Source organism: Brachyhypopomus gauderio, chromosome 6, assembly GCF_052324685.1.
Source record: "Brachyhypopomus gauderio isolate BG-103 chromosome 6, BGAUD_0.2, whole genome shotgun sequence".
Lineage (NCBI taxonomy): Eukaryota > Metazoa > Chordata > Actinopteri > Gymnotiformes > Hypopomidae > Brachyhypopomus > Brachyhypopomus gauderio.
In genome coordinates, this window is record NC_135216.1 from 27,979,266 (window position 1) to 27,999,990 (window position 20,725).

The window sequence follows — 20,725 nt, forward strand, 5'->3', positions numbered from 1 at the left end:
GAGAGAGATGAACGATGTAATTTGGTGTGTCTTCAGCGCTGTGTACCTCGTGCGCCACTTGGAGACACGGCAGCGTTTTGCCATGAAGAAGATCAACAAACAGAACCTGATTCTGAGGAACCAGGTCCAGCAGGCCTTCGTGGAGAGAGACATCCTCACCTTCGCGGAGAACCCCTTCGTCGTTAGCATGTTCTGCTCCTTCGAGACACGCAGACATCTCTGCATGGTCATGGAGTATGTGGAGGGTAAGACACACACACACACTTTCTTCTGAGATGTTACTGATAGAGTCTGTAAATCTTTAGCGTGTTGAGCTGAGCTTAACTGTTGAGCTGAGCTTCACTGTTTATTAGCAGTTTTAGCAAATTGTTGGTGTGATGATCTGAGCTTAACTATTAGCATCTGCAGGTTGAGCTGAGCTTAACCGTTAGCGTCTGCAGGTTGAGCTGAGTTTAACCATTAGCGTCTTTTGAGCTGAGAGTAACTGTTAGCGTCTGCAGGATGAACTGAGCTTAACTGTTAGCATTTGAGGTTGAGCTGAGCTTAAGCGTTAGCATTCATGGGTTGAGCTGAGCTTAACCGTTAGCGTCTGCAGGTTGAGCGGAGCTTAACTGTAAGTGTCTGCAGGTTGAGCTGAGCTTAACTGTTAGCATCCACAGGATGAGCTGAGCTTCACTGTTAGTGTCTGCAGGTTGAGCTGAGCTTAACTATTAGCATCCACAGGATGAGCTGAGCTTCACTGTTAGCATTCGCGGTTGAGCTGAGCTTAACTTTTAGCGTTTGCAGGTTGCCCTGAGCTTAACTATTAGCATCTACAGGTTGAGCTGAGCTTAACCGTTAGCATCTGCTGTTTCTGCGCTGGTAGGCGGAGACTGTGCCACCCTGCTGAAGCACATCGGGGCGTTGCCCGTGGAGATGGCGAGAATGTACTTTGCCGAGACCGTCCTTGCCCTCGAGTACATACACAATTACGGCGTGGTTCATCGCGACCTCAAGCCTGACAAGTAAGACAGCGCCACCTAGTGTCCTGTACGCGGGTCTGGTGGGGTTGGTGAAGTGTTCTTTTTGAACACTGTAAACACATTACACTACATCATTTCTTTTGGTTGATTTTATGTTGTGAATTTGTTAATACCAATTTTATCATTTTACTTTACCATATTAATTTATGGTATTACCGGTAATCATTTGAATATCAGCCTGCACTTTAGACATTAACTCGTTAATTAATTGTGCTTATATATTTTGAACTTTGTACATATTTCTCTCACAAACTGTCCCAATAGTTTTAACATATGCCTTTAGTAATAAACAACAGCATGTAATTTAGGGCAAAGCTGACTGACCTTTGCGCAGGACACACTATTACATAATTTCACGTTAACAGTTCCATAATTAGCAGTTCCATGAGGACATTGTCCTTACGGAGTGTGTGAGTTGTCTCTTCTCTGCAGAGAGACACTAGCGTCCATGCGCTTTTTGCTCACTGCTCTGTCTCTGCTTTTGCTCCTGATATTGGACGTCTGTCCAAAACATCACGGAAACCTTGTGTACTACACAGAGCTTTGTGCTTCTTGTACATCTTTAATTACAGTACACTGCAGTTCCTCACACACACACACACACACACACACACACACACACACACACACACACACACACACACACACACACACACTTTTATGAGCGCTGTGTCTGGGCTACTGACTCTCTGTCCTGTCTATGTCTGTTGCTCTTAGTCTACTGATCACGTCCATGGGTCACATCAAGCTGACTGACTTTGGCTTGTCTAAGATGGGACTCATGAGTCTGACCACCAACCTGTATGAAGGACACATCGAGAAGGACACCAGGGAGTTCCTGGACAAGCAGGTACTCACGCCATTCCAGCCAATCAGATGCCGTCATAAGACAAAGAGCAGAACCTAAATGTGACCTTTGCCCTCAGGTGTGCGGCACCCCCGAGTACATCGCCCCGGAGGTGATTCTGCGGCAGGGCTATGGCAAGCCCGTGGACTGGTGGGCCATGGGCATCATCCTGTACGAGTTCCTAGTGGGCTGTGTGCCCTTCTTTGGGGACACACCCGAGGAGCTGTTCGGCCAGGTGATCTCAGGTGAGACGTGCTTCGAGACAGGTGATCTCAGGTGAGACGTGCTTCGAGACAGGTGACCTCAGGTGAGACGTGCTTCGAGACAGGTGATCTCAGGTGAGACGTGCTTCGAGACAGGTGATCTCAGGTTCTCTTAGGTACTCTCGCCTCACACAGTCAGATATGTGCGCGGCTGGGATTTACCTCATCTGTCCTGTCTGGACCTTGGGGGGGGGTCCTTAAAATACCACCACAACCTCTAACAAAGACTTTATCGTGTGTGTGTGTGTGTGTAGATGACATCGTGTGGCCTGAAGGAGATGAAGCCCTCCCAGCTGACTCCCAGAACCTCATCTCTGCTCTGCTGCAGACCAACCCTCTCATCAGACTCGGCACAGGTTCGCCAAAACCCCGCCGTGCCAGCTAAAGCAGGCCAACTTAACTAACCCAGGTTAAACCCAGGTTAAGCACAGGTCAAAGACAGAGAGGATGAGCAGTTTCACTAAAGTTACGAGCTGAGCTGAGTTTACTCAAGGTACAGGAATGCTAAATGAGGCTAACCCCAATACAGAGCAGATGCTCAGAGCGGTGTGTTGTGTGTGTGCGTGGGTGTGTGTGTGTGTGTGTGTGTGTGCGTGTGTGTGTGTGTGTGTGTGTGTGTGTGTGTGTGGAACAGGAGGGGCGTTTGAAGTCAAGCAGCATCCGTTCTTTGCTGAGCTGGACTGGAATAGCTTGTTAAGGCAGAAAGCAGAGTTTGTACCGCACCTGGAGTCAGAGGAAGATACCAGCTACTTCGACAGTGAGTGACTGTGCAGGGGTGTGTGTGTGTGTGTGTGTGTGTGTGTGTGTGTGTGTGTGTGTGTGTGTGTGTGTGAGTGTGTGTGTGTGTGTGTGTGTGTGTGTGTGTGTGTGTGTGTGTGTGTGTGTGTGTTCTAACTCCTCCTCCTCTCTCTCTCAGCACGCTCTGACCGGTACCATCATGTTCACTCCTTTGATGAAGACGACACTAATGATGACGAGCCTGTAGAGATCCGCCGTTTCTCCTCCTGCTCTCCTCGCTTTAGCAAGGTTCTGCCTTCTCCTCCCCCTCACTCTCTCCTTCTCTCTCTCCCCCTCACTCCCTCTCTCTCTCCCCACCATCTTTCTCTCTCTGTGTCCCAGTTCCAAGTTTCCTGTCTTGAAAACTTCTAATCCGGTTCATCAGCTCACAATCCTGACCTTCAATAGTTGGATCAGCTGTGCTAGAACACAGAAAACTTAAAACTGACAAGGGCAATGCTGTAGTTTCTGTGAGAGGTCATTGTGGGTAATGTAGTCTTTGTGCTCATTCAGGCTCCTGTTGTCTGTGATAACACTGCAGGTGTACAGCAGCATGGAGCACCTGTCCCAGGTGGAGCACCGGCCCGTGGTGACCCTGAGAGAGCCCAAAGGTCACCGTGAAGACCGGAGCAAGCGTGAGAGCCTGGGCAGCCTCACGCTGACGTGGAGGGCCGGTTCTCCCGAGATGTGAGTGGACCGTCCGAGCGCCGGGACACCTGGGCCTCAGGCGACGGAGTCTGAACCCAAATCACCGGCGGTGTTGATCTACACACATGTTTACTGCCTGGAACTGGAGAGTTTACGCCTCTGATATAAAACAAGGAAATAAAAACAAGATTGCGTGCTAGATTTCTCCTCTTCATCATTTTTTATCTGTCCATGACTGTCTCTTCTTCGGTTCTATCTCCCTCTCTCCCTTTCTCTCTCTCTCTCTCTCTCTCTCTCTCACTCACTTTCTCTCTCTCCCTTTATCCCTCTCACTCTACCTCCATTTCCCCATCTCCCTTTCTACCTGTCTTTCTCCTGTCTCTCACTGTCTCTCTCTCTCTCCCTCTCTCTCTCTCACTCTCTCTCCCTCTCTCTCTCCCTTTATCCCTCTCCCTCTACCTCCATTTCCCCATCTCCCTTTCTACCTCTTTCTCCCGCCTCTCCCTCTCTCTCCCTCTCTCTCTCTCACTCTCTCTCTCTCTTCCTCCTATCCCCCTATAGGAAGCGCCTGTCATGTTCTGAGTCCTCCTTCACAGAGTCTGACTCCAGCCCTCCGTCTGGCGCCCGCCGCCGCTTCTCAGCTCTTATGGACACGCACCGCTTCATCTCTCCACTAGAGGGCGACACAGAGACACGGGTGCGCCAGCCGGTGGTCAAAACCCGGGGGACCTCGCTAGAGGGTGCTACCATGGCCACAGGCTCCACCCCAACAGAGCCCAGCTCCACGACAACAGGAACACAAGGGGCAGGTGTGTACAGGCAGCACGTTACAGTGAAAATATTAGCATGTTCACTGTCGTTCCGGTATTTAAACCTCCACGCTGTGCAGACAAACTGCTGAAGCCCACCTCCACCTCCACCTCCACCCCCGCTGCTTCCGCGCCCCTCCACGTGCCCGAGCCGGCCGAGCCGAGAGCTACCAGCGACCTGGTTCTCCGTCGAGCACGCCACCACCAGCTCTCCGTCGACGGCGAGAAATGCATCCCTGCCCGCGCAGGCCCCAAGGTCATAAAGTCCGCCTCCGCCACGGCCCTGTCCGTCATTATACCCGCAGGTGAGACCCCTGGACACAAGGGGGCAGAAGAGAGATATTGACGGCTAGGTCTTTATCTACAAGTGCAACAGATGTGTCTGTTTAATACCTGATGGTGATAACTCTTTCTTTTTTTCACCTTTTTTGCTCTCTCTCTCTCTCTCTCTCTCTCTCTCTCTCTCTCTCTCTCTCTTTTCAAACTCTCCCAGTGGAGCAGCATGGAACGTCCCCATTGGCCAGCCCCATGTCCCCACGCTCTATTTCCTCCAACCCCTCGTCCCGAGACTCCTCCCCCAGCCGGGACTACTCCCCCTCTGTCAGCGTGGTGCGCTCACCAATCACCATCCAGCGTTCGGGCAAGAGGTATGGCTTCACGCTGCGTGCCATCCGCGTCTACATGGGAGACAGTCACATCTACAGCGTCCACCACATGGTTTGGGTAAGGCCACCTTCCGGAAACTTCCGCCGAAATTCTATGCTTTTGTACGTGAATCAGCAGATTTATTTGGTCACTTCCATGATTAAAAATGATTCACGTTGTGATCACAGCATGTGGAGTGTGGAGGCCCCGCCCAGGAGGCGGGTTTGTGCGCCGGTGACCTCATCACCCATGTGAACGGAGAGTCTGTCCACGGATTGGTCCATACGGAGGTGGTGGAACTCATTCTGAAGGTAAGGGTGCCAAACAGGGACACGTTGCTGGCCTGCTGGAGTCTCCACAGACGTTTGCCTTGGTCCTCATCCTACGCTCTCTCCTCAGAGCGGTAATAAGGTGACGGTGACCACCACTCCGTTTGAGAACACCTCCATTAAGGTGGGCCCCGCACGCAAGGCCAGCTACAAGGCCAAGATGGCCCGTCGTAACAGGAGGACCATAGCCAAGGACGGCCAGGAGAGGTGAGACCTCCCACACTCTCCATAATGGGATCTGACTTTCTGACTGAAGAAGGACAAAAATGTGTTTACTGGTGCTTTTATTAAACTTATTACTCTTCTTTCCTATTTTTTACTACCCTTTCTCTCTGTCTCTCCCTCCCTCTCGCTGTTTCTTGCTCTCTCTCTCTCTCTCTCTGTAGTAAGAAGCGTGGCTCTCTCTTCCGTAAAATTGCGAAGCAGTCCAACCTGCTGCACACCAGTCGTAGTCTGTCCTCTCTGAACCGATCGCTGTCGTCAGGGGACAGTCTGCCCTGCTCGCCCACCCACGGCCTGTCAGCCCGCTCGCCCACGCAGCCCTACCGCCCGCCCCCAGATCCTGCCTGTCTCGGTAAGCCCCGCCCATACCTCTTGCCTGCCGTTATGGCTCCGTTATCCCAGTACTATCGTGATGATCTTTACGGTCTGACCTTTAACCCAGGCTCTGTCTGTGTTCCCAGGCACGTCCTCGCAGAGCAGTTCCCCGGCGTCGTCCACGCCCAACTCGCCCGCCGCCTCCCAGCACATGCGTCCCAGCTCGCTGCACGGCCTGTCCCCGAAACTGCACCGCCAGTACCGCTCGTCCCGCTGCAAGTCGGCGGGAAACATCCCGCTGTCTCCGCTGGCGCACACGCCCTCGCCCACCGCCTCCTCCCCCCCCCGCCATCTCGGGCCACTCCGTGGGCAGCTCCAACACCACGCAGGCCTACCCCGCCAAGCTGCACTCCTCGCCCCCGGTGACCCGGTCCCGCCCGAAGAGCGCCGAGCCTCCCCGCTCACCCCTCCTCCAGAGGGTGCGGTCGGCGGAGAAGCTGGGCCCGCCGGCTCCGCCCTCTTTCCCGGCCGCGTCCTCGCTGTCGGAGAAGAAGGCGGGGCTGGGCGTGGCCGCGAGGAAGCACGGCCTGGACGTGGCGCACTCCGAGTACCGGCGCGAGTCCTTCCACTGCGAGCATGCCCTGCAGAGCCTGCTGGAGATCGAGGGAGAGAACGGGCCGGCGCCGCCCACCGACACGTCCACCGAGGCGCGCCGTGACGACGGGCTGCGGGCGGCCGGCCGGCTGGGGTGGCAGGAGTCGCCTTTGAGCCGCGGGCCCTCGCTAGCCATGAAGGACAAAGGAGCGGAAGTTTGGTCAAAGGCTAAAGTGGAATCGGGCCAAGCAGATGCTAACGCACGCGCTAGCACGGCCCAGAGCCACGAGCCAGCCAAGCCAGACACAGCGGCACCGGTTACACAGCCCCCCGGCCCAGCAGAGAGGGAACCCACAGCCTCTCGAGGCAAGACCCAGTCAGTGAGTGTGGAAGCCATTAGCATGGGGTGTGGCTTAAAAACACCTGGGCAGACCCCGCCCACCCAGAGCACCGGGCTGCAGGAGCCAAAACACAAGGGCGCTGGGGCCGAGGACCCAAAGGGCCGAGAGAAGGGCAAAACGGGGGAGAGAGAGGCCCCGCCCACACCCGCCCCGCCCACAAGGGAGATGGGGAAGCCGGCGAAGGGTGGCCAGCCCGCGGACGGCAGCATAAGGGCTGGGGGAGGAAGTGAAGACAAGCCCGGTGCAGACAGCAAGGGTAAAACCGCCGCACCTCCAGCGCCAGACAAGGGACCGTCCGTCCGCGCCCCCCAGGACGAGAAGTCGCTCCTGGTGCCCCCGGAGGAGAAGCCCCCCTCCTCTTCTCCTTCCGCCCCGCCGCCCAGCGCCGGCAAATCACGCGCCATTTCCCCTGGCGACAGGTCGAGCTTCGTCACTCAGCTCACCAGCGTGGCCAAAACCGTGCTGGGGCCTATGAAGCTGGGGTCCCAGGACGGGGGCAAAGGGAAGGACTCCAGCCCCAAAACAAGCGAGGACAAGCGGGGAGGGACACTAGGAAAGTCTGAGGCTTCATCCGGAGGCCGGCGCGTAGCCACAGGGACTTGGCCAGGACCCGGGTCATTCAAACCGGACAAGGCGTCCAGGAGCTCTTCCAAGCATTCCTGAGCTTCCGGTTTTGGAATATTTTCACAGCCACCAAATCAACAAAAAACAGGACTTATCTAGCAAAAAGAAAAAAAAAAAATTCCAACAAAAGGTGCTTCAAAACTGTTGTCAAATGTGTGTGTGTATAAATGTAGATGTAACATCATATTTATATATAGGATACAGAACATATGTCTACATAAATGCATGTTAGAAATTGTGAATAAAAAGAGACTAGGGAGAATAGAGAAAAACTAAACAAAGACCTAATGCTAGTGAGCACGTGCACAGCTGTCCCCGCCTGTCATATCGATGTTCGTGACTGTGATAGGAGGAACTACCTGTCAGTAAGGTTAGACACACCTATAGTAGCAAGCTAGCGTGAAGGGTAAACGCAGATTTAAAGCCACGGAGCCCATTTATGGGGAGATGGTGGCCATATACACCTGCTTTAACTCATCAGTTAATTAAGATGTGCAGTAGGTGTTTCAGAACACCAGTCTGTGATGTACTCTGGATCTCCAAGGTCTTGGCTCTTGGAGACTAGTGTCTTAGAGACTAGTTTAATCAAAAGCTTCTCAACATATACCAAATGAAACTGTGCATTACTTACTTTTGTTACTGAACGGCTGATGACTGACTGGTAGACCGAAAGGAATTATGGATTTGTGTGTGTGTGTGTGCGTGTGAGTGTGTGTGCGAGTGAGTGTTTTAAGGGCTTTGGCTTGACTGGGTTCGTACATTAAACGTGACTTGCACAGCGCAGTAGACGCTGCACACTGACAGACATATCTGAGTTTGCACTGGACTTTAGCATAAAGCTGAGGAATAACGTTGCATGGGGACACAGTGAGATTACACGAAGCCTCAAGAACAGAAATATGTGTTTGTGTTTGTGTCTGTAAAAAAAAAAAAAAAAAGCTATAAAAATTGTGCACAAGAGATTTGAAGAGAAAGGCCTAGGATATGGTTTCACCCTGAACGAGAAGAATACTGTTCATGATAGGTCACTGTCAAATGCACTTCTAATAAGGGTCTTTGAAACTTAAACTGTTACTTATGCTACATAAACCTTAACCTTCTACATATGCAAAGACAGCTTTGTGAAGTTTGATGTCTGATGGTAAGTGGTGATACATGTTTAATTGGATGTAGAAATGGTTCATGTAAGTCTTTTTGAGGAATGTGTTTTTCCAGACTTATTACATTGCAGTCTTTTTGGCCACATTTTTAATAAGTATACCATTTTGTGCATTGATGTAACCTCTAATAGTTAGTGGCAATTATTTTTCCTTCAGAAAATACATTTCCACTGCTTGTTTCATTACAACCTGAGTATTGACCAAAGTTCAGTTCAAATCCAGAACATAAGTCATGTCATATAGAACACTGTGTGAGCAACACTGGACCCTGTTTTAGCAACACCTCCTGTTACCACATTTCAAACGGATCCTTCTGAGTGTGTGTGAAACGTATCTCCACGTTGCCTCATTGACTTTCCACTTGTGTGGACGTGAAGTGGACATCAGGGGACAATGTTTAGCAGACATTGGCCTGTCTGTCATGGTCCTACACATTCTAGAATTGTCAGCTGCCTACTTTTGGAATGTTACGGTGTAGTCGAAGCCTTTATGACATCATTTCACAGTCCGTTGTAAGTGTGTGTGATGGTCACGTTGTAGAACAGATGCTGTAGTCTGTAATGTACTGTACTGTGGAGCAGAACGACTTGTTTGGGTGTAACTGTTGCTGTCTCTGTGTCTGGATTCCGTAGACATAGATGCCTTTGCCTGAGGTGATTTCCTAGCCAATATTTAAATTGAAAAAATAAAATAAAATCACTGGAAATGTATGCACTTTATCCATTTAGAGAGTTCCATGCAGTAAAGGTGCTTCGGTTTGTGTTAGAAATTGTGTTGTCTCTGCTAATATGCATTGTACAGTAGACGAGATGAACCCCATGGATCTAACGAGAGTAATTGGTGGCAAAATTAAGATTTTTTTTTCTTCAGAACTGCTGAGTTGTGTGTAGTCATATGTTTCACACTGACCCTCAAAAGGTCACATTGAACAGATGTGACGCGTGTTAATGAACAGCAAAGTGACTGAATGAGTGATATATTTGCAGGTGTCTGCAGTGCCAGTGCCACTAGTTAGCCAAAGTGTTTGGATACAGGTAGTTGCTGCTTGCAGCGTTTTTTTTGTGTTTGTTTACTTGCTGTATATTTAACCGTATTGGGATTAACGGATCTGTCAGTGTATTGTATATTTAACCTTACTGGATTTAATGGATCTGTCAGTGTAGCCTGCTGTACTGATCGGTTCAACATGTTCATCCTCAGATATGGCCGCTAGAGTTCTTCCTCATAATATTTATAAGTTCTCTACATTTTAGCAGTGAATGTCTTTTTTTTTTTACTCTGATATTTTATTTATTTTGTTATTGTTGCTATTTTTATCCTCAGGCAATGGTGTGAACCAATCCAAGAAGGTTAAAGTGCAGTAATAAACATTAAAACATTCAAAAGATTAGACTGATATTGCCTCTTCATTTTTGCTAGGCTCCGTCATTCTCTTCTATCACGGCTGTCTATTTCAAATATGTATAACGATCGAATATGATCATGTATTTTCATTTTAGGATCGCCTTTTGTGCAGCGAGATCTAAAACAGATCCCAAGCGCTTCAGCCAATCAGACGTCGGCGCTGCCGCCGAGAACCGGATAAACAGTAAACGGCCCTAAATAAACACATGACATGAACAACACTGAGGAAAATACTCACAATTCAACGAGTTTCTTAAAACACAACCACCCCACGGTAAGCATTTTCTACACAACATTTTACATTGCACAGCAAAAATATATTTCGCGTATATCTGCATTAGCTAGCCTAACGCGCTGCCGGTAACAACTTTACCCGTGATAGCCATGTTACTGGGTCAAAACTCGAGCAATACAGCCCAGTTCTGTCGAAACTACTTAAAATCACAACTATTTAAATGTGCCCCTTGTCGCAGTTAAGGTTAAAAGACATGTTTATGACGGCCTACACGCTGTGTGGAGGGACGGCGTGATCCAGGTGAATCTAATTGTAATCGAGTGTTTTCGTTATGCTACTGGGCGACTGGCAAACGCGACCTAAACGTTAGTCCCGAGTTAGTCCTGATTTAGTCTGGAGATAGTCCTGAGTTAGTCTGGAAACTAAACCGCCAGTGCGGAATTCTCGCGTCTTCCAGGAACTTGGTCTATGTCGTTATTTCTCGTCACGAGTGTCACACCTGCAAGTTCACTGTGACGTTTCGCTAGTGTCACGAGTTCCGCGTCACACTTTAACCTCTTTTCTCTTTCTTTAAGTGATCCAACGTGATCTAACGTGATTTTGGGCGACAGGTCTATAAGAGTTGCACTGCTATGTGTATTGTGCCTATATGCAGTACGCCGTTTGCCCCCCGGTTGCTGTGCTAGGTAGCTGCGGAGCAGGAGAATGAGCTCCGGGGGTCCAGGTGAGACGGATCCGCTAGAAGACCTGTCGTCCTTCGAAGTCCTGGCCCTCTCCAACCCCGGGCCTAGTGAGGATTCAACCCGTCCAGAAGCAGCAGAGAACAAACCCAAACTTAAACGCAGACTCCTCACGGCATGGAACAGTGTGAAATATGCAGGTATGTCAGGTTTTTTTGCACACACCTACCCTGTGTCTGAATTCTATGGAAGCCTATTTACGTCATAAATATGTCGTAATAATGAGATACTAAGTCATACGCTTCCATAGAATTCATATGTTGCTTACAGTTTAATTTTCTGTGTAGTTTCGTATATTTCCTATATAGTTCACTATTGACACGCGTTGTGCAGCGTATATGCAGTGAACAATTAATGTACACTACTTACAGGCAACGGGACCATAATGCACAGTCGTTTCCTACGTTTGGTCACCCTACATTACATAGGCCTAAATCATATGTCCCTCATGCATGCAGACAAACATTTTTGATGTATAAAGTTTAATTTGAGGTAACATAGTAAGAATAAAAATAAAACCACAATTTATTAAATGTTTTTGGCTAAAACGTTAACTTAATTTTTGTACTTTCAGATAAACCTAGCGTGGGTAGTTTTATTGATCAACATTGCTTCTTTTCCCATAGCAAATTATATCCATCAGTTACAAGCTTGGACATGGAGTAATCTGAACTCAAATATTAATGAGTTTGTCTTTGTGCCTTTTTTCGACAAACACGTGTAGAAGTCACACACTGCAGTCACACACAACTCGATGGTGATTGATTCCGGTGTAACACAACTTTATACTTGTACTGAGCATTTAGTGAATCTTAATGTTGATGGGTTTGGTACGCTTTTTTCAGGTCATGTAATGTGTAAAGTAAATATGTAAAGAGAACCAGATTAAAACATTTCCAGTACAAGTCTCCTTTAAGTGCAGTGTTTTATACAGACCTGCCTATGTAGTGATTAGTGAATGAGTGAACGAGATCATTCCAGATGCACTCTTGCCATTTACCTCAAACGCCTTAAAGCACTTGATCTGGCACTGCCATGGAAACGACCTTTTGAACAGGAAGGTAATTGCTGTGCATGAATTAGAGCTCATTAGTTGAAGATGGCTATACTGCAGGCTACATTAATCTGTTCCGTAAGGACATACTACTCCACATAGCATCATGGGGAGATTTTAACTCTTATTTGTAAGAAGATATAAAATTTATATATATATATATATATATATATATAAATTTTATATAACCTTATATATAATGTCATACTATGTAGGATTATGCAGCCCACCTGATGTTTAAAGTTAGTGGATGCTAATCTGAGGTGATTTAGCTTGATGGTGACTGGGTTGGCCTCATCTGTTTTGCTCGTTTCAAGCTGTGATCATAGTCACAGTATGAGTAATACCAGCTGGTACATTTAACATCCCTGCAGCGTCTACTTGAACATGTATAAATCTATATATTTTTGTGCTGATGAGTTATTGGCACCGTTCAATGGTTGCAAGTTAACTGCCATCTTTATACATAATTGATTATTAATGTAAATGATTAAAATGACTTGACTATTGTTAAATTTAATAAATGTTAATACATTAAAAAAGTATTTATGAAGGACTAACGGTTGGCATGGCACCATGAAGATGGCTCTGCCCATGTGGTGAAGTGTTTGGCTAGTTCAGATATCATTGCCATGCCGCATGCTACACTGTCCGTGTGTGTATGAGAATAGCAATGTGTGGTTTTCAATGTGTTCAGTTCGGGCAAGTGACTCTGAAAATGAACCCACCTGTTTATCAGGAAGCCTCTCTGCATTTGGGTTTACAGGCTGGTCCCTGAAGTCTAAGCCTCTCTGCATTTGGGTTTACAGGCTGGTCCCTGAAGTCTAAGCCTCTCTGCATTTGGGTTTACAGGCTGGTCCCTGAAGTCTAAGCCTCTCTGCATTTGGGTTTACAGGCTGGTCCCTGAAGTCTAAGCCTCTCTGCATTTGGGTTTACAGGCTGGTCCCTGAAGTCTAAGCCTCTCTGCATTTGGGTTTACAGGCTGGTCCCTGAAGTCTAAGCCTCGTCTCAGTAAGACTGCCCCCTTGTGGTTGCTGGGGAACACTTACCGGCTCAGCATTGATGGTAAACGAGCCGTGGAACACCGAGACGTCTTTCTGCGTTATAAAAGTGCTTTTCCTTCATGTGGTCGGTGGTTTTGCCCTAAAGATGTACCTGTGTGCCAGGTGAGCGAGAGCGGTTCCGCCGGGTCTTCTCCTCCCTCCTGTGGCTGACCTACAGGAAGGGCTTTGTGCCCCTGGGCGGCTCCTCCATGACCACGGACTGTGGCTGGGGCTGCATGCTCCGAACTGCTCAGATGCTGCTGGCACAGGGCCTGAGACTGCATCTGCTGCCTGGAGGTACACGTGCAGTTTCTCTCTCCCTCTCTCTGTCTCTGTGTGTCTCTCTTTCTCTGCCTGTCTGTCTGTCTCTCTGTGTCTCTGTCTGTCCCTCTCTCTCTCTCTCTCTCTCTCTCTCATTAACAGACTGATGTTTCATATTAGTGAGACCACCACTGGGCTTAAAGACACAAGCACACAAAGAACACGTGTCTCTGCATTAGTTTAATCACACAGCAAACACACCCAAAGTCTTTAGAGGTTTGATCTCATCTTCCCAGGCTGGACGTGGACAAGTGTTCATCAGCAAACCAAAGATGACCTGGACATCACAAGCCTTCAGCAGCCAGCTCACACCCTGCCCTCCGGGGCGTCCCGGGAGGTGGGCGGAGCCCAGAGAAGGCGCAGCGAGGGTGCCCTCCTGGATGGGGGCGGGGCCAGCAACGAGTGTGCCCACAGGCGATTGGTGGCCTGCTTCGGAGACACGCCCACTGCTCCATTTGGCCTGCACAGACTCGTGGAGCTGAGCAGGGAGTCCGGGAGGCGTCCAGGAGACTGGTACGGCCCATCTGTAGCAGCACATCTTCTACGGTAAGAGCCTTCCATAGAGAACTGTGGACTTGACCGCTGTGTAAATATGAACCAGGTGTTTGCAAGTGTGATGAGCACTGAAATAAGGCCTCTACTGAAATAAGGCCTCTACTGAAATGTTGCATTTAAACAGCATAGCTTAGGCCCAGTACAGCACACATGAGTAGTAAAGTCTGTGTGTGTGTGTGTGTGTGTGTGTGTGTGTGTGTGTGTGTGTGTGTGTGTGTGTGTGTGTGTGTGTGTGTGTGTGTGTGTGTGCGTGTGTGTGTTTAATTGCAGTAAGGCTGTAGAGGCGTCTGAAGTGAGAGACGTGGCTGTGTATGTAGCTCAGGACTGCACTGGTGAGTCCTGAGCTGTGCGTGTTGACCTTTGACCTGAGTTCAGACTTTGTTCACCCCCAAGCCTGGTGGAACATAGTGGACCTCTGTGAACACTTGAACATAGTGGACCGTGTCTCTGTAAACACTCGAACAGTTGAGGCATTATTAATGAATTCACATACAGGGTATAGACCACAGTGCAGTTTTAACCACTTTGGATATTGGTTTTGAAATTAAACCCTGTTTGAATAGATTTAGAACATTTCAGATAAATTAAGGAACACGAGTCTGCATTCTACTCAAAAGTCATATAGTGTAAAAACTGAAGTTTCCACAAAGGTGATTTTAAAGAATGTGTGATTGCCTTTCCAACTCCCATGTGTGGTACATGTGAGCCCTCTGTGTCCTGGTCCATGTGTGGTACATGTGAGCCCTCTGTGTCCAGGTCCATGTGTGGTACATGTGAGCCCTCTGTGTCCTGGTCCATGTGTGGTACATGTGAGCCCTCTGTGTCCTGGTCCATGTGTGGTACATGTGAGCCCTCTGTGTCCTGGTCCATGTGTGGTACATGTGAGCCCTCTGTCTCCTGGTCCATGTGTGGTACATGTGAGCCCTCTGTCTCCTGGTCCATGTGTGGTACATGTGAGCCCTCTGTCTCCTGGTCCATGTGTGGTACATGTGAGCCCTCTGTGTCCTGGTCCATGTGTGGTACATGTGAGCCCTCTGTCTCCTGGTCCATGTGTGGTACATGTGAGCCCTCTGTCTCCTGGTCCATGTGTGGTACATGTGAGCCCTCTGTCTCCTGGTCCATGTGTGGTACATGTGAGCCCTCTGTCTCCTGGTCCATGTGTGGTACATGTGAGCCCTCTGTCTCCTGGTCCATGTGTGGTACATGTGAGCCCTCTGTCTCCTGGTCCATGTGTGGTACATGTGAGCCCTCTGTCTCCTGGTCCATGTGTGGTACATGTGAGCCCTCTGTCTCCTGGTCCATGTGTGGTACATGTGAGCCCTCTGTCTCCTGGTCCATGTGTGGTACATGTGAGCCCTCTGTCTCCTGGTCCATGTGTGGTACATGTGAGCCCTCTGTCTCCTGGTCCATGTGTGGTACATGTGAGCCCTCTGTCTCCTGGTCCATGTGTGGTACATGTGAGCCCTCTGTCTCCTGGTCCATGTGTGGTACATATGAGCCCTCTCTCTCCAGGTCCATGGGTTTTGGGAGGACATTTCATTTGGTGGTGCATAGAGACTCTTGGAAATCAATACTCTGATAAGATGTACCATATTCAGATGTGATTCCTGTCCTGTTCCTTCTGTGTCTCGTCTCGTCTCATGTAGTGTATGTGGGAGACGTGGAGAGACTCTGTGATGGGCCACAGCCTCTCAGCTCTACGAGGGGCAGATCGATTATTATACTGGTGCCTGTGAGACTTGGGGGACATGTGCTCAACCTTGACTATGTGGAGTGTGTGAAGGTATGATCTGTGTCTCTCGCGTGGACACACACGCACACACACACACATACATGTATATGTGGCTCTGTGGTAGAGTTACAGTCCCTGTGTGTGTGTGTGTGTGTCTCTCTCTCTCTCTCTCTAGAAGCTGCTACAGCTGCATTACTGTATTGGGATTATGGGCGGGAAGCCCAAGCATTCGTTATATTTCGTGGGTTTCCAGGGTGAGTGGCCCCGGGGCCCGTGTGCTACACGCTACACACCGTTCACCCAGAGCTCCACGTTGGTAATGTGTCTGCTTCACGAGCAGACCTGGCATCGGCCTAGTGACGGTGGGACTTGATCGTAAAAGCTGAGTTCTGTCTGCAAAGCGTCCTTGGGCATGAGAGAGGTGCTACCTCAGCGTTACTACTAAAACCAGCAAGTCCCCCTCCTAATGCTGCAGTGTGTGGGGGGGTCCTGGACACGTGTGATGTGGACACGTCTTCTCTCGTGTGATGTGGACACGTCTTCTCTCGTGTGATGTGGACACGTCTTCTCTCGCTGTGCAGATGACTACCTGCTGTATCTGGATCCTCACGTGTGCCAGAGCGTTGTAGACGTGAGCCGGGACGACTTCCCTTTGGAGGTAAACAGTGGTCATAACAAACGAAGCCAAAATCTGATATTTAATAATAATAATAATCTTGTATAGCACCTTTCATACATACATGCAACTCAAAGTGCTATACAGTATTTACCCAGAAGGCAGCGTGGCTGCGGCCGGCGTGGTGGCCGTGACCCCAGTTGGTGGCGCTGTGGTTGACTACAGCTCTCTCGTCTGCTTGTGCAGTCCTTCCACTGCAGGACGGTGAACAAGATGTTGTTCCAGCGCATGGACCCCAGCTGCACCCTGGGGTTCTACGCGAGGGGCAGGACCGACCTGGACACGCTGCGTCTCCAGGTCACGGCGGTAGGAACCGCACACCGCGTGTCCCTCGTGTTCCTTTAGTTCAGGATGAGTGCGGCTTAGCTTGTAACGCTGAGGATAATGATCTTCTGACTGATGGATTTGGTCCATTCTAAAGCCACCTGTTATCGTGTGTGTGTGTGTGTGTGTGTGTGTGTGTGTGTGTGTGTGTGTGTGTGTGTGTGTGTGTGTGTGTGTGTGTGGGGGTGTGTGTGTGTGTGTGTGTGTGTGTGGGGGTGTGTGTGTGTGTGTGGGTGTGGGTGGGTGTGGGTGGGTGGGTGACTGGTATGTCCTTATGAATGGGCTCAGGTGCATTCTGAAAAATGGTGTAAAATAAATATAAACAAACCTTTTTTTAATTTGTTTCATGTAAATTAATGACCTAGATATGCAGATTCATGCAGATTTCTGCTTGGACCTGTTTAATTAGAGTTAATAGGAAGACCCATAATGCTTTTGGTCTGCTGGGCTCTGACTCCTCCCCCAGGCTCTGACCTCGTCGACAGAGATGTACCCCATGTTCACCTTCGTGGAGGGCAGTGGGCAGGAGGACCTTGGGGAGGCGGAGCTGACCCCTGACCCTGCATTGCATGTCCCGCCCAAAGACAAACGGAGGCGGAGAAGCGAGAGAAGTAGCATGGACGAGTTCGTGCTGCTCTGAAGACGGAGAGACTGAACTCTTACACCGTTACGGCAATTACACCGTTACGGCAATTACACCGTTACTGTGTCATTGTCCAAAAGTTTACTAGCACAGTTTGTAGCTGTGATGTGATCTTACAAACGCATCACTTGAGAGGACAACATATTTTCAGTTGATTTAGACTGTGCTAGTTTCTGTTCCAGCAGTAATGGCAACAGCCAACAGTTTCCACAGTAACGGGTCACTAATGTGTCTGCATAGTCTTCACACGGAGGTCCTGGTCTCTCCCAGCGTGCTTCACACGGAGGTCCTGGTCTCTCCCAGCGTGCTTCACACGGAGGTCCTGGTCTCTCCCAGCGTGCTCATCAAGGACCCGCCCAGAGTTCACAAACGGACGTCTCATCCTCTCATCATCTCAACCCAAAGCTGTGAAACTGCAGAGCTCTAGATCCCGCTGCTAAAGGCCTGACTTGAGGGCCCCCTGCTGGACGAGTGGAGTATTGCACATAGAGATGATGAGGTCCTTATTAACAAACAAGGCACTGTGAACTTTTAAAGCTGAAAACAAATACCTCAGACATGTTCAATCAAAAGTGTGTGTGTGTGTGTGTGTGTGTGTGTGTGTGTGTGTGTGTGTGTGTGTGTGTGTGTGTGTGTGTGTGTGTGTGTGTGTGGTTGGTTTCTGAAACAAAACACTACTTGGTGTAAAATTGAGGGTCTGGGAGAATCGTTCAGTTAAGTTGCCCCTACTGAGAGAATTATTTCTCATATGTTGCAGTGCCTTATGGGACATCAAATGCAGTCTTGGATGTCCGCACCATTGTACTGCTGTAACACAACTGTTCACGACGTTGTGCTGCTGATTCGGCTGTGATGCAGTACGTGCGACACTGTCCAGTGCTGCCGCCCTGCTGGACAGGAGCTGCATAAGTCCTCTGTTGAAATCTCACCACTGTTTGAATGTATCCTGTAAATGTTTGTTTAAATGGTTCACACTGGAGGAATAGCTGTTTACAGATTTTTAGAAATTTTATTTATTTCTGCGTTGAAGTGTGTGTGTGTGTTTGGTCGGTTTTATTTGATTTCTGCTTTTATGTTTGTTAGTGTGTCTTGTTAACTAGTGTTTGTGTTTTGTATGTTGATGGTTTTTAACATTAGACATACTTTTTTGTGAAGATCTATAATAGCCATTTTCAAATTAAAATATTAATCAAGTGGAAGAAATTCTCCATTCCCTTTAAAGTGCCAGATCATAATGTGTAATGACGTCGCCACCGACGACGTTGGCCCGGTCTCGTTTCCGAGGCAACTGCAGCTCTGTTCTTCCTGTGTCGGAGTTCAGCGGAACGGTGGCAGCTGCAAGAGAAATGGCCTCCGTGGCCGTTAGCAGCTGCAGGTGATCATAATTAAAACTAGAGCAGGCAAGGAAGGCTGCATAATGAGATTCGTGCTGGCTTGGTAATTATGCTAATTAAGGCAGGCTCTTGGGGAAGGCTCCCATTCGCTAGCCTCCGCTGCCCTCGTACACATTAAACATCCTGATTACTCTGATATCCTGTAAAGTCTGCCTCAGGTTAACTGATATTTTATTTGTGAGCAGTGCATACTGGTGATGGCTTTGAAAATGTTACACACTAAATGCCAATGTGTGATTTCCTTTCTTCGTTGTCCTTTCTGTAAGAGACAATTCAGCTGAGGAACAAGTCTCGTATCTCGTACTGCTGAATGAGCGTACGAGTGGTGATATGGCTCAGGTAGCACTAGCTGCAAACGCCACACCTAATCCTCTGTTATAGAGACTGTGTCTGTCATCTGGATCACCAGGGGGCGCTGTATCTGTGGAGTCATTCCAACTTGGGCCGAGACCTCTGGCTCCTGTCCAAACCTCGCCCCCAGAAGGACTGTCGAATCATTGATATGTTCATAAATGGGTCACGCACCTCATCCCGGTGGGAAAGGATCTTGTGCTAGGACACCTGCTATTGCTGGTTGTTGAGGCATACGTATGTTATAGCATACGGGGTTCGCTTAAGGCTTAGAGACTCTGCATCCTCCAGGAAACCTGAGTGTGATGGCTGTGTCTAGTGGATGCTTGCGGGGCCTTTGAGAAGGTGGAGGTGGAGTGGAAGGTGCTGATGGAGTTCTTCAGGATGGTGTTTGTGGACACCACCTGGCTGAGGTCCAAACACGTATGACTGCACAGCAGGTCCGACGTGTCCGCGGGCTGCAGGCAGCATGCCCACACACTCCGCTCTGTTCCTGAGAACACACGCACGGGTGAGGGACTTTGGGTCGGCTTGCCGTCCGTCACCCTTTCAAACACTTCCTTAAGACGACTGGTGAATGGTAGCTCCGGTTTCCAAATGGAAACATTGAATTTCCGACCACAATGGAGTTTCTCGTTGTCTTTCAGAGAATCAGTTACCGACATAACAGAGCTTGTGCTTACCTGTAATCTTCTGTGTGGTTTGTTACACCCGACACGCTTAATCCAGACCTCATTGAAATCAAGCTGGAGTAATGAGGAAGAATGAGACGCCCGCCACCCTGTCTCGCAGGGTAGACGTTCTGGTAAGTGTAGCATGGAAAGGTGAAAGCTCTGTTTCCTGGAGGCATGACTGAGGTTTGGCACGAGTCAGCTGCCTGTCCTGTGTGCTTTGAGGAACGCTCCCAGTGGAGTCTTCCTCCCTCTTCCTCTTCCTCCTTCTGTGTGCCTGGGCGAGCGTTTGTGCTTTGCCCCGTTGGTCTTGCACTGTGCCGTGTTGTCTTTGACTGCCACATTTGTCTGCTTTCTGCTTGGGTTACCTGTGACCAATGAGAGTTCAGGACACATGCCTTGAGGCCTGACCCTTGACATTCCTCTAAGCCTCTTGGGCACTAGGACCAGAAGCCGCCACTCATGCCTCTCATTCTGTTTTGAAATCTTACAAAATAAAAGTCTTTAAATTTTTTTTAGACCATTTGTTTTTTCAGCCATCACTTCCTACCTGGGCTGTAGATCTTAGCTTGTCCAGGATCAGCTGGTAATGTAAGAGTGAAATGGGGAGAGCCTCAGTTCACTGTCTCCAGGTCAGAAACACAAGGGCTTGTCCAGGATCAGCTGGTAATGTAAGAGTGAAATGGGGAGAGCCTCAGTTCACAGTCTCCAGGTCAGAGACACAAGGGCTTGTCCAGGATCAGCTGGTAATGTAAGAGTGAAATGGGGAGAGCCTCAGTTCACAGTCTCCAGGTCAGAGACACAAGGGCTGCTTCCTTTGCCCTTGGCTGTAGTTCCTGTGCAGAGTGCCTGGCGCCAGGCGGTTGAGCAGCAGTGCATGCTGGGTAGCCGTGTGCAGCAGACTGCTGGAGTTCCTCAGAGAAGAA

General features: G+C 49.2%; 2 protein-coding genes across 4 annotated transcripts in view; both read left to right on the forward strand.

Annotated features, from left to right (window-relative positions):
- The window catches only part of mast1b (microtubule associated serine/threonine kinase 1b), a 45,635-nt gene extending 37,165 nt beyond the window's left edge, over positions 1–8,470 (forward strand). The window contains 16 exon segments of the mRNA XM_077010258.1: positions 37–245; positions 866–1,004; positions 1,740–1,872; positions 1,949–2,114; positions 2,387–2,488; positions 2,767–2,889; positions 3,049–3,158; positions 3,451–3,596; positions 4,119–4,366; positions 4,447–4,671; positions 4,860–5,089; positions 5,200–5,322; positions 5,411–5,547; positions 5,727–5,914; positions 6,024–6,217; positions 6,219–8,470. Of these exon segments, the coding sequence (XP_076866373.1) occupies positions 37–245; positions 866–1,004; positions 1,740–1,872; positions 1,949–2,114; positions 2,387–2,488; positions 2,767–2,889; positions 3,049–3,158; positions 3,451–3,596; positions 4,119–4,366; positions 4,447–4,671; positions 4,860–5,089; positions 5,200–5,322; positions 5,411–5,547; positions 5,727–5,914; positions 6,024–6,217; positions 6,219–7,535 (3,790 nt within the window). The 3' untranslated portion in view covers positions 7,536–8,470.
- A 1,695-nt stretch (positions 8,471–10,165) lies between these two features.
- Positions 10,166–20,314, forward strand: atg4db (autophagy related 4D, cysteine peptidase b). 3 transcript variants are annotated; one of them, XM_077010255.1, is made up of 11 exons: positions 10,166–10,334; positions 10,986–11,175; positions 13,071–13,154; positions 13,256–13,429; positions 13,690–13,999; positions 14,279–14,340; positions 15,655–15,791; positions 15,916–15,994; positions 16,322–16,398; positions 16,603–16,722; positions 17,207–20,314. In XM_077010255.1, the coding sequence occupies exons 1-11, from the start codon at positions 10,272–10,274 to the stop codon at positions 17,378–17,380; spliced, it is 1,470 nt and encodes a 489-aa protein (XP_076866370.1). In that variant the 5' UTR covers positions 10,166–10,271; the 3' UTR covers positions 17,381–20,314. The 3 variants fall into 3 exon arrangements, with proteins under 3 accessions (XP_076866370.1, XP_076866371.1, XP_076866372.1); XM_077010256.1 differs by having other exon boundaries at positions 10,176–10,334; positions 10,982–11,175; XM_077010257.1 differs by having other exon boundaries at positions 10,184–10,334; positions 10,951–11,175.
- The last annotated feature ends 411 nt before the right edge of the window (positions 20,315–20,725 follow it).

Coding starts and splice junctions, on each gene's coding strand:
- atg4db (XM_077010255.1), top strand. CDS start 10,272: ATGAACAACACTGAGGAAAATACTCACAATTCAACGAGTTTCTTAAAA. Junction 10,335..10,985: donor TAAAACACAACCACCCCACG/GTAAGCATTTTC, acceptor TGTGCTAGGTAG/CTGCGGAGCAGGAGAATGAG. Junction 13,155..13,255: donor TTACCGGCTCAGCATTGATG/GTAAACGAGCCG, acceptor CCTGTGTGCCAG/GTGAGCGAGAGCGGTTCCGC.